Below are 13,233 nucleotides of genomic sequence, written 5' to 3'. Positions count from 1 at the left end.
TGCCTGGCTAACTGTGTATTTTTAGTAGAGACGGGGTTTCTCCATGTTGATCAGGCTGGTCTCGAACTCCCAACCTCAGATGATCTGCCCACCTCGGCCTCCCAAAGTGCTGGGATTACCGTCATGAGCCACCGTGCCTGGCCCCATTTCTTTTAAGAAGTAAAGTAGCAACAGTTATTTCCATAAATGGTATTGCAAATTCTGGTACCTTTTGTAAATTCAGAGCAGTGATTTGGTTGGTTCTTAGAAGACAAAATTGGACATGCCTAGAATTGCGCAATGCAACAAAGGTTAACACACTTGATTTCCTGCTCACATTTATTGTGGCTAGAAACACTAAAACAGCTATTTTCTTCCCCCAACATTGGAAAAATAGAACACAATAGCAATTTTTTAAATACATAAAACTTCCTGGATCATGAATCAACATGAAACATAATAGCCTGTAGAAATCAATTGTGATCGCTTTATAAAATGTCATTCATCTAATGCATTTCTGAAATTGTCCTTAAAGCTACACAAATACACACAACTATCACATACAGGCATCCACTCATGAACAGAAAGAAAAGTCTTTTATAAGCATTGTGTAAGGAAGGCTAAAGTAACACATATTTAGATTCAGAATAATTTTTAACAAAAAACATAGGGTTCCAAATAACAGTGATTTACATTCAAATAAACATGTACACTTGCAAACCTGGGTGATATTTTCATGAAGCAGGCTACAAGAAAATTCACACTAAATTATTGTTCAAAGGCCTCTTTCAAAGTACAGACTCCAAGTCCAAAGCAAATACCCATGGCATGAACAAATAGGACGCCTAAGATTCTAACATTTGCTTCCACGTGGCTTTTCTCCTCACTTCCCTACCTCAAAACAAGAGAAAATTTCCTAGATGGGATAATGGCAAGATGTTGTGGTAATAACATCCCATAGGATTTCTGGATGCTGGGCTATTATATCCAGATTACAGTTTGGTGATGGATTTTTTATTTCTATACTCTAAACACAAAAAGATTCTTGTCTTAGCATCCAAACAACCATATGGAGACCTCATACTTCCTCTTAATACAGAACGAGAATCACTAGGAAAGAACAAAGCTGGCAGACTGAGAGAGGAGGCATGGGTAAACTCTGTTGCTGGCCAATTAACTAAAACAAGAATATCAGCCTCTGTTACCAAAGTTGTTGGTTAAAATTGTCAGCTCTCAGGCATGGTGACACACATGCCTGCAACCCCAACACTTTGGGAGGCCAAGGTGGGTGGATCACTTGACCCCAGGAGATTAAGACAAGCCTGGGCAATACAGAGAAAGCACATCTCTACAAAAAATACATAAATTAGCCAGGTGTAGTGGTGTGTGCCTGTAGTCCCAGCTACTCAGGAAGCTGAGGTGGGAGGATCACTTGAGCCCAGGAGGCAGAGGTTGCAGTGAACCATGATCACGCCACTGCACTCCAGCCTGGGTGACAAAGAGAGACCTTGTCCAAAAAAAGAAAAAAACACGTTGCCAGCTCTCTCCTTTGTAAACAGTCTCTAGGGCACCAGAAATGTTTAACCAGCCTGGTTTTGTTGATTCTGACAATCTCACACACATTTCAAAAGAATTTACCATTTTTCAGGTACTTCCCAACATTAAAAAAAAAAAAAATTAAATCTAGTTCTTGAAAAACAGTTTGACAAACAACCCCCATTCCCTAGCCCTGGCCAAAAAGTAAGCAGCTAATTCGGTGATACTATCTCTGTAAGGCAGCAAATTCCTTCAATTTGCCAAGGAAATAGCATACATATTTTCTTCCATCCTGTGATAACAAAGCATTTTAGGTTACTCAAAATCAGCCCCTGTTTAAAGACTCTTTGTGGCACCAAGCTTAAAGAGTTTACTAACAGAGGATATTGCCACTATTAACATGCTTGTTACAAAAATTCAGTTGCAGCTGAGTTCCTGTAATCCCCTGAGCAGTTACAAATGCCTTTTACCTATAATGAGGCAGTAGGCTCTGTGTAAAACAAAGCAAATTAACTATTCAAATATATGTGAATCTATAATTATACTAATATGAATTACACTGATAGAATAGAGTTTTTTTTTTCTGAAGTATTTAGAGTTTCAAAAGAAAATAAAGACACAATATTGAGAAATTTCTAATAAATGATTAAAAATGATTTTGGTTGGCTGCCCTTCCCAAGTTTTCCCAGAGTTCTCATCTATATTCTATATAACACGTAAATTAAAACGTACATGACCAATAGATGTACTACACATACATCAGATATCAATATATACATGTGAATTAAAGTTCCTTAAATATATACATCCCCACTTAGGATACATCCTATTACATAGGCAAAGCATCATCCGTTAATAATAGGTCAGAGATAGCAGCAATTTGATATTCTATTACCCAGTTACCTCAGAATATACCATAGATCCTGAATAGTTCCTGATATGGCATCCCTGGCTTCAAGAACTCTCCAGTAACATTTAGCATAGGTCTCACAAAGCACCAGGCTGCATTGCCAATAGCAGTTAAATAATCCTGTCATTGGAGAAAAGGTTTTATTGTTTCAAAACCTCGTTATTCAAATCTGACTCATGGTATAATGGAAAAAAAGTAACAATGAGGTGATAAATTTAAACTAAAATATATAAAGCGTTTCTATTTTATTTCTTACATGTTTTTGTTGTTTTATCAGTGCCTTATAACATAGAAAGTATTCAGACTGTCCTAACAGATGCTGAAAGAGCAATAAATTATGCTGAGAAAAGAGCTGCTCTGTGTTTGAAAACATAAATGACTCACTTATCCATTAGTGTTTTTACAAACAGAGATGGCAGGATATTGTACTAAGCACTGTTTTAAAAGAGTTAGGAGTCTATGCCCTTGGGTAAGTTATGAACTTACAACCCAAATTCACATATATAATATGCAAAAAATCTTTAGGCAGATTTGCAATAAACATTTCAGGCACAGAAGGATAGAATGGCTTTTAAGTAAACATTTATTTTGTGTGTGCTATTGGGTATATCCATGCATGCTCAATGGATAGAAATTACAGGTAGGCTGCAAGTCACATGGATTCTAGATGTACATGATATACACTTTAATATTTACCATCCATGTGTACTCTTAGACCCGATTCCAAATCTATTGGATGTGTGAACACAGACCCCTAGAAAGGTCCCGGTTACCTATGACAAAAGTTTTGAAACTATCACTCTACCCGTATTTTGTATGAAACAATTTTGTAGACCACAGCTACCGGCTGTAAGAGACAAGCTGGCCAACTCGGAAAACTTACATTTGCCAAGGGAGAGACACTAAATTAGACCATATTGTTTAACAGTCTGCAACTCTTTTACTGAAAAAGGACAACTCCCTCTGCACAGCAGTTTCTCCTTCTTGAAGCTGAGATCACACAGGAGAAACCTATTGTGTTTCTGCCAAATCATAGCGGGAACATTGGGGACAGCACACCCAGTAGCCAGCAGAGGCACAACCACCATATCAACTGCTGAGATTGGCAGCCTGCTTTACGGCTCCTACGAGGATTTCTCCTTACACAGTCTTATCCTTCTCCTCCTTCTCAGGTTTCTCCTGTGTTTCTCGTGGTAGTCTAATCAACACAGAACAGGCTCTGGCTTCTCGGTTATCTTGCATGCTGCCAACTACAACACACCGGTTACATCAAATGTTCACTCAGGCTCCTTGAATTTTGTTGGATGTTGAACAGTCCAGTGAGATCCTTTGGATGATAAAATGATATGTTCATTCATCCCAAGCAAGCCCAAAGCTCCCGACATGCTCCATAGACACAGCTGGACTGTCAAGCCCAGTTCTCATTACACAGGAACACGCACACCCAGGATTCGGCCTTTCCCGATGCTGAAGGCTGGGAGACAAGGTCAACAGAGGCACTTTCAAAGTTGGGAAGGAGGAGGAGGCAAGGTCACTAAGTGGGGCTTTATCACTGTGCCAGCTCATGTAATTCACACATCTCGGGCGTGTGAACACGGAAATCTTTAGGTTGTGGATGGGTCGTGCTTTTTCTTCTTGCCCCGACAGGACTTGCAAACACAACAGATTATACATGGGGAGGCCAGGAGCAGCAAAGGTGAAGTCACCAAGGCAATGATGCCCAAGCCTACGAGAATCCCTACCACCTGGAAATTTCAAAGAGAAGCACATTTCAGCAATGAAGTCTTTCAGCATGTATACTTATTCCAACTATATTATCTGCTGTGGGCCAAACATTTGTGTCCCCCTGCAGCTCATATGCTGAAATCCTAAATCCCCGATGTGATGGTATTTGGAGATGAGGCCTTTGGAAGTTAGTTGGTTTATGAGGGCAGGGCCTTCATGATGGGATTATGAAGGCCCTGCCCTCATAAACCAACTAACATCTGCTCTTACAAGAACAGATGCCAGAGGGCTTTCTTCCTTTCTCTAGGCTCTATGCCATGTGAAGACACAGCAAGAAAATGGCCATCTTCGAACCAGGAAGAGGGCCCTTACCAGGACATGACCTGGCCGTCAACTGAACCTTAGACTCCCCAGCCTCCAGAAGTGTGAGAGCAAATTTCTGTTCTCTAAGCCTCCCAGTTTATGGCGGCTTGTTATAGCAGCCTGAACAAGACATCATCTCAGGCACAGAAGACAGTTACATTTCTGGGACCTTTCAGCCAGTGCCCAGCAATGATCTGAACTGGAAAAAAGCCAGAGAGTTACAAAGGACCAAACCAAGGATGAAAACCATCCAAATGCTAACACAAGCTGTCACAAGCTCAGTATAGTCATGAATTATTGGTGTTTATGCTCTCGCTACCTGAATTTTCTCAGCTAGCTCATAGGGATATTAATGACTACTAGGATATTAGCACTGACTCCCTCCAAAGGACACTGTCTTTAATAAACCTAAAACACCATTAAAAATAAACCATGACTTCTTTTGAACCTGCCACATAAACACACAACAGCATCTACAGAGGGATCTAAGCCCCAGCAGGGGCTCACAGGGTTTTAGAGCACTGCCTGATATGGTTTGGCTGTGTCCTCATCCAAATCTCATCTTGAATTTTAATAATCCCCACTTTTCAAGGGCAGGGCCAGGTGGAAATAACTGAATCATGAGGGAGGTTTACCCTATACTGTTCTTGTGGTAGTGAATAAGTCTCATGGGATCTGATGGTTTTATAAATGGGAGTTCCCCTGCACAGGGAGTTCCCTTGCCTGCCACCATGTAAGACGTGCATATTTACTGAAACCTCCTCCTTTGCCTTCCACCATGATTGAGAGGCCTTACAGCCATGTGCAATTGTGAGTCCATTAAACCTCTTTCCTTTATCAATTACCTAGTCTTGGGTATGTCTTTATTAGCAGTGTGAGAGCAGACTAATACATTGCCTTTGATAGGTAATGTGGCTTAAAGGGCTTTAGAAAAGTCATTCCACTGTTTCTCAGGAGGAAAGAACATCTGCCTGCATTCTGCATGTCGCTGTTGATTTCCTGGCAGCTCTGGTGCCCCTGCTCCTCCACAGTCTCAAGGAGACTGTGCTCATGAATTAACTTCAGGTGATTACCACATTGCTTTTCCCTAGCCCAGTCCTAGAACTCCCCAGAACCTCCCAGGCTGAGATGGGACCTCTCAGGAGGGAATAGTGCTGGGAAGATGAAGAGGTGGGCTCTTTAAGCCAACACAATTTTGCCTTATGTCACGCTCTCTGTAAGATCAGGGTACCTGTGTTCGGTTCCACATCACTGATGCTCTCGAGTGGCCTAGTTTATTTCTGCAAGGCCCTTTGTCATAATGTCTGAGGAAAATGTCATTCTGAAAAATAAAAAGATTAGTTTCAGTAAATATGCAGTTTTACATTGAGAAATGAATACAAACCACATCGGATCACCAAATGGAAGCCAAAATTTTTCTCTGGTGATATTAGTGACTCCCTCTAGGAATTCCAAGCCCGAACTCTTTATCTTGGTAGTTTCGTAAATCACCATGTGAAAACAAATCATAAACAATAAGAATCTCAATTAATTATTTAAAAAGAAGAAAAAAGAATAGCAATGACCTTACTAATCTTAGCAAGGTAGCCCTGGCAGAGGTACAATGGAATGGGAAGGCCAGGAGCAAGGCAGCTGAAAGGCTGGTGTGGCAAACCAGGAGAGAGAAAATGCCAGTGACTGAGCATGGATGAAGAGGAAGTTACAGTCCTAAGATATTAGAAAACTAACTAACTAGACAGAGAGACAAGGAGAAGAAATCGCAGATGAGGGAAACCAGTTGGGTTGAAAGAAGGCAGTGGCTTTATCGAGAGAAACGACAAAACAGAGATGGAGTTTGTTGGGAAGATAAGTTTGGACATGTTGAACTTGAGAGATGGTAGAGACATCCAAGCAGGGCTGTTCAAAGGGCAGCTCATCACATAGGTCTAGACTGATAAAAAAAGACTTGGGCCTCAGCAGAGAAACTAGCTCAAGGTCCAAACTAGGTGTAGATAATCTAATGGTCTGTTCATTAGATGAATGGAGAAAGGGGTTTCAATCAGGCATCAGTGTAGGTAGGGTGGAAGGAACCCACAGAAGAGACTGAATTAATCAGGAAGAGGGGTAAACTGAGAAGCAAAGAGACTGCTGAACACAAGCATTTAAGAATGGGTTGAGGAAGAGGCTGGAAGAGGAAATGAGACATGGTCAGAAAAGGAGAACAGAAATCAACAGAGGTGGTACCACTGAAATGGATCAGCAGAGGATCTAGGTAAGCTAAGGACAAGTATTCCTTGGATTCTGCCAGTAAGAAATCACACAAAATCTGGGAAAGGGGTACAGTCAGGGTGAGACTATGTGGCAATCCGAGCACATTGAAGTGTTTGGAAGGTAAGTGATGTGAGTAGCAGCAAGAGGTAATTAGGCTTTTTTGAAGCTTGGCTTCTAAAGGAAAGATAAATAGAGGGGTAGTAAGGAAAAGATGCGTGCTTTAAGAAAAATGTTTACTCATGTTTAAATGTGAAACAGTTGAATGCATGGATATGTTGAAAGAGTGGAGACTGAAACCACAGGAAAGGGAAGAGATAACTGAATGGGCTCAAGTCTCTAAGGCTATGGACAGAAATAGGATTCTAAAGCAGACAATTAAGCATAACTCATCCTCTGAAACTACAGGCATGAGAATCAAGACAGGAACGAGCTCATCTCCAGCAACACTCAAAATTCCTGTTTGGTGTCAGTCTCAGGCCTGGATTTTAGAGAGTCACCCTCTCCTGCCCCCATGCTCTCAAACTTTCCTATCAACAGAAAGCCACACCACCATCTGATGTGGAACTCCATTTACCTAGAGAAAAATGTCATTACCAACAATCCAGCGCCCCTGGCTAAAACTGAAAGTGAGATCTTAAAAAACAGTCACCAGAAAAAAAGATGCTTCAATGTTTGAAGTCTGTGTATCCGGCCATTTAACATCTGCACCATTTCATCTCCAGAACCAGAGCAGCACAAGTGACAGAACCGCATGTTCTTTGCAACACCACTCTCCAAACACATTTCAACCAAAGGATGGAGAGCTGTTAAACACATTTAGTCCTTTACACTTGGGCATCCTAGAGAGCCTCATGGGCTCAGCCTCCTTGTACAGATGAACCCAATTAATATTCTGGTAAAACCTGAAGGAAAAAAAATTGTTTTTCATTTGTAATGCATGTGTAATGTGCAATCTAAAATTCTCATCCAGAATATCACTCATTTAGATGCATGCTAGGGCTTAAATATCAAACATAATTGTAATTCAAAGGTCTAGGATAAATCAATTTTTTCAATGGAAAATATTTATTCCAACCTGAGCTGCTGAACTTCTCGAGTCTGAAATGTCCATTTTCTTCTCCCCAGTTTATACCTCTTCTTAAATCACTAAGATGGAGGTTATTATTTTTATTCATATATGTCATCTTAAACAACATGCCTAGTTTTCAGTTAAAAATCCAGCAGGTGGTGGCCAGCAGACATCACATGCTAACTGCACACTCACTCGCTAAGTATGTCTGAACTAAAGCACTACACAAATTGCTTGCTGAATTAAAGCAAATCAAGCAACCAAAACAAAGAGCTGAGAAAAGAATGGCAATTCAGTGGTGACTGAGGGCTTACACTGATATGGACATATTTTAGAGGTTCAAATTGTCAAAACAGGGTGTTATCTATAAACAACTTATGCTACCCCAAACTTAATCCTGCATGATCTGCACATGTACCCCAGAACCTAAAGTACAGAAAAAGAAAATGACTTGATTCATGGATGGTGAGAAAAAATAATTAAGCCACGCCCCTTGATCTGGGAAGGGAACACTGACAAAACAGTAGCAATACTACTGCATGCCCACAACAGAGAGAGAAAGAGAGAGAGAGAGAGAGAGAGAGAGAGAGAGAGAGACAGGGAGAGAGAGACAGAGAAGGAGAGAGAGAGAAGGAGAGAGACAGAGAGACAGAGAGATGGAGAGAGAGAGAGAGAGCACAAGCAAGAAAGAAAAAGAGCAAGAGAGCGTGAACCATTTTTCTTTAAATTCAAAAAGAAAAGAAAACCTAATAGTGGTAGGCGGAATAACTGCCTCCCAAAGATATCATGGCCTAATCCCCCAGAATCTGTGAATGTGTTACCCTATATGGCAAAAAGGATTCTGCAAGGTTGATTAAATTAAATCCTGAGATAGAGAAGATTATCCTACATTATCCTGATGGGCCCAGTCTCCTCACACTGGTCCTTAAGGTAGAGAACCTTTCCCAGCTGTGGTCAGAGGGAGCAATGACTAAGAAGGGAAAGAGAGATGTGATGTTGCTGGCATTGAAGACGGAGGAAGAAGCCACAAGCCAAGAAAAGAAGACAGCCTCTAAGGCAAGAAAGCAGATTCTCCACCAGAGCCTCCAGAAAGAAAGGCAGCCCTGCTGACACCTTCATTTTAACCCACCAAGACCTATGTCAGACTTCCAAAGTGCAGAACTATATAAGTTAGTGGTATTTTAAGCCACTAAGCCTGTGCTAATTCATTACAACAGCAATATAAAATGAAGACACTACTAGTCCTTTACATAATAGAGTGAGACAATGTCCAAATAGTAAGAAATGCCCCTAAAACAAAAACCTGCCTTCAAAACCAAGGTGACATATGTAAGATAATCAAAAAGCTGTTTTTAGATATCTAAAGTAGCAGGCTTAGGAAGTCTCATTAAGAAAAATAAATTCCATTTGCAGGACAAAAATCGCCTCAATATTTTAAAAGGAAAATCTGTAGGATTTCAGCTGTGGTATGATACAGTATAGGAAAAACCGTACAATAAACCCAAGTGGAACTTACGTCCAAGTTCTGGAGACAGTACCAGCAAAACGTGTGCTTACAGTTTTTGCACATCATCTGAGCACAGCCTTCATTGCGTTCGATATAAACCCGGCAAACTGGGCATTGCTTAATGGGAGCTTCTGCATCTGTCCCAAAGAGGGCTCTAGAAACAAATCGATGAGAAATGGCATTCAGCCGATGGTCATCAATTGAATTCCCAGGGCTCCTGATGGTTAGATAATGAACTCATAGTTATCCACACTTGATTCACTTCCAAAAGATAGGGTGTGGCCAAAAACATTCTTCTTATTAGATTTACAGATAACTCATGCAAGAAGGAATCTTTATTTATTTTGGCTTTCAGTGAATTATATAATTACAGTTTCCACCACTGATTTCACTATTTTACCAAATTAATACTTCGTTCCCTAAGCACACATTGCCAAAATAAGAACTGCAAGGAGTCAGTCACACAGCAGAGAAAGTAGGTCGGGGTCCAAACTGGGCATATATAATCTATCTAATGGTCGGTTCACTAGACAAATGGAGAAGGGGGGTCTCAATTATCAACACTGTAAAATAATGTCCAATACTTTCAAAAGACCTTCTCCAAACAGACGCATAGACCAATACAGGCTCACAGCCTCAAGGGGCACAGAAAATAAGCAACAAGAATTAGAGTGGGAAAGACGGATAGGTGAGTCATAGCACCAGGTAACACTTTAGCTACTCCCCAGCAAAACCACCACCCGGCCAGGCGTGGTGGTTCACGCTTGTAATCCCACCACTTTGAGAGGCCAAGGCAAGCAGATCATCAGGTCAGGAGATCGAGATCATCCTGGCCAACATGGTGAAACCTTGTCTCTACTAAAAATACAAAAATTAGCTGGTCATGGTGGTGTGTGTCTGTAGTCCCAGCTGCTCGGGAGGCTGAGGCAGGAGAATCACTTGAACCAGGGAGTTGGAGGTTGCAGTGAGCGGAGAATGTGTCACTGCACTCCAGCCTGGGAACAGTGTGAGACTATCTCAACAACAACAACAACAAAACACCACCACCCAGCACACCAGTTGAGAGATACTCAACTCACAGAGTGTTATCAAATCTATCATCAGATTCAGTATGAACAATAACCTCATACTGTCAGGAGACAATTACAGGTTGAGCATCCCTTGTCCAAGAATTTGAAGTTCAAAATGCTCCAAAGTCTAAAACTGTTTGAGTGCCGACATGACAAAGGAAATGCTCACTGAAGCCTTCCTAACTTCTGATATTCAGATTACGGATGCTTAACCAGCAAAATATATAAGGAAAACATTTTGAACTCTGAAAAAAACTGCAATCTGAAACACTTCTTATCCCAAGCATTTTGGATAAAGGATGCTCAACTTGTATCTTAATTCCCTTATTTTCAGATAAAGAAACAGACTCACAGAGGCTGAGTGACTTCCATGAGACACACAGATACCAAGTGACAATGTCAGAATGAAAATCCTCCTACCCTCTGAGTTCTTTGCATTGCCCCGTGATACCCACAGAGCTTCCTGCTATGGTCATGAAAACGTAGGCAATGCTGGTTTAAATCTGGCTAAGAGGGCACATGCCTGCCCCCAAGTATTAGATCTTTTTTCCTCTCCAACTGTTTGTTCTGAGATTCAAACACAGTATTGCAGCCAGGTAGCATTACTATTCCTAATGCCTGGTTCTACACACTCTGGGTGTACTTTGTGATTAAGCCAATGGAATCACAACACTGGTATTTTGTTCTTGCTGATGTAGAACAACCATAGCCCCAAGCAAAGCAGGAATAAAACACAGAAGTCTCCCACTCTGGGCCCTGCTGCTGCCATAAAATCCCTCCATATAGGCCAAGTTCAGTGCCTCACAACTGTAATCCTAGCACTTTGGGAGGCTGAGGTGGGTGGATCCCTTGAGGTCAGGAGTTCAAGACCAGCCTGGCCAATATGGTGAAACCCCATCTCTACTAAAAATACAAAAATTAGCTGGGCGTGGTGGCATGCACCTGTAATCCCGGCTAACTGGGAGGCTGAGGCAGGAGAATCACTTGAACCCAGCAGGCGGTGGTTGCAGTGAGCTGATACCGCGCCACTGCACTCCAGCCTAGGCAACAGAGCAAGACTCTGTCTCAAAGAAAAAAAGAAAAAAAAAAACCTGTACTAAAAAGGTACAGATCTAATTGCTTCCTGTCGTAACAAAATCTCAACCTTTTCAGAGCATCAAGTATCATGGGAGAACCCTCCTTTCTATGTTATGAAATAATTTAGGGCCATTGTTTCTATTGCTGCATTCTTTCTGATATGACTGTCATGCATCATGAGCTAACAATTTAGTCAGGTAAGAAAATTTCTGACTCATTTTGCAAGCAAGAAGAATGAGATATACCAATACAGCCAGATACGGTATCTGAGCAAATAGCTGGGACAAGTCATGGTTTCCTACTGAGAATCAGCAGACCACAGTGCCTCACTACCTAAAGAGAAAGCAAAACTCATACAAACTTTAATTCCAGCAATATCTGGAACATTCCTCTGGGGCAAATAACTAGAAATACTTTTTTGGTGTTTTGTTTTGTTTTGTTTAGCAACTTACCAATTCTGAGACACTTCTCAGGGAGGTTCTGCAAGAAAATAACCAATCTCTAAAGGCCAGCACAACGTAACTCTTTCTACACATAATGTATGTTGAGTTTCTAAGAAAACTACCGAATAATTCCAAAGACAAAGTTTCCTTTCTTACCCGTGCTCTGTTGGCAGGACAACAGGCTGACTGTCTCTACAGGAGACCTCTGCATGCCAAGCATCCTTGCAACACGAGCAGAATTTCAGGTGGCAAGAAGGGCATTCCACCAGCACAGGCTGTCCTGGGTCACTCGATGCAACGGGGCACACTGTCTGACAGTCTGCAACAGGACACCATGTTCGGTAGGGGTCCAGATGAACTTCTAAAGTGTAAAGAAAGAAAATGTGATGATCTGTCCGGTTCAAGTTTGAGTCTTTCTGGTTGGGCGGATGGACGGATGGATGGATTTAGAGCCAGAGACTTACTCTGTTGCCCAGGCTGCAGTGCAGTGGCACGATTTCAGCTCACTGCAACCTCCACCTCCTGGGTTCAAGCGATTCTCCTGCCTCAGTCTCCTGGGTAGCTGGGACTACAGGTGTGCACCACGCCCAGATAATTTTTGTATTTTTAGTAGAGACGGAGTTTCGCCATGTTGGCCAGGCTGGTCTTGAACTCCTGACCTCAGGTGATCCACCCACCTTGGCTTTCCAAAGTGCTGGGATTACAGGCATGAGCCACCGAACCCGGCCCATTTACCCTCTTTTAAAACTGACATTCATGGAAGTATAATACAAGGGTAAGGATTTCTACTATTCATCTTCATAATGGATCCAAACCTATCATTTACAAGGTTGCTAAGCCCTGCCACATTTCTCAAAGTAGGTTCTAATGGAATAGTTCACCATTGCCTTTATGAACAGCTGAAAGTGTTCTCTTTTACCACACTTTTAGAATACTTCCCACCTTTGAACATGTGCAACATGCAAAAATTTCAAATCTCTTCTACAATTATTTGGGCACTATCTTGGAAGAGAATTAAACATAAAGAAAGAACAAAAACAAATTTTTAAAAAGATAGTTTTCCAAAAATACTTTGTTCTTTCAGGCACTGAGAAACAGGTAGTGAGGTTTCTTCTACATTCCCAGGAAATTAAAGAACAAGGAAGAAAAGAAACAGTTTAGGGACAAAACAGTATCTGGTGTGGCTTAGCCAATAAGTCGGATTACCTGTCAGTTTGGATGTTATGCTGCCCCAACAATGTGCAAATTAGGGACAATGTGTAAAAGATCCACATGTTCCAAAAACAAAAGGTAGAGACTTTCAC

General features: G+C 41.4%; 1 protein-coding gene across 5 annotated transcripts in view; it reads right to left on the bottom strand.

Annotated features, from left to right (window-relative positions):
- Positions 1 to 303: 303 nt before the first annotated feature.
- The window catches only part of RNF144B (ring finger protein 144B), a 136,671-nt gene continuing 123,741 nt past the window's right edge, over positions 304 to 13,233 (bottom strand). For 3 of the 5 annotated variants that reach the window (XM_037736025.1, XM_037736026.1, XM_037736028.1), the window contains 4 exons: positions 12,086 to 12,290; positions 9,349 to 9,556; positions 5,745 to 5,834; positions 304 to 4,170 (listed from right to left, as the gene is read on the bottom strand). In XM_037736025.1, the coding sequence (XP_037591953.1) occupies positions 4,030 to 4,170; positions 5,745 to 5,834; positions 9,349 to 9,556; positions 12,086 to 12,290 (644 nt within the window). In that variant the 3' untranslated portion in view covers positions 304 to 4,029. The remainder of the gene's footprint in view (positions 4,171 to 5,744; positions 5,835 to 9,348; positions 9,557 to 12,085; positions 12,291 to 13,233) is intronic. The other 2 variants (XM_017521659.2, XM_017521666.2) reach the window with 1 other exon arrangement.

This window comes from Cebus imitator, unplaced genomic scaffold (genome assembly GCF_001604975.1).
Source record: "Cebus imitator isolate Cc_AM_T3 unplaced genomic scaffold, Cebus_imitator-1.0 Scaffold21, whole genome shotgun sequence".
Classification (NCBI taxonomy): domain Eukaryota; kingdom Metazoa; phylum Chordata; class Mammalia; order Primates; family Cebidae; genus Cebus; species Cebus imitator.
This window is presented reverse-complemented; position numbering and strand designations above follow the sequence as displayed.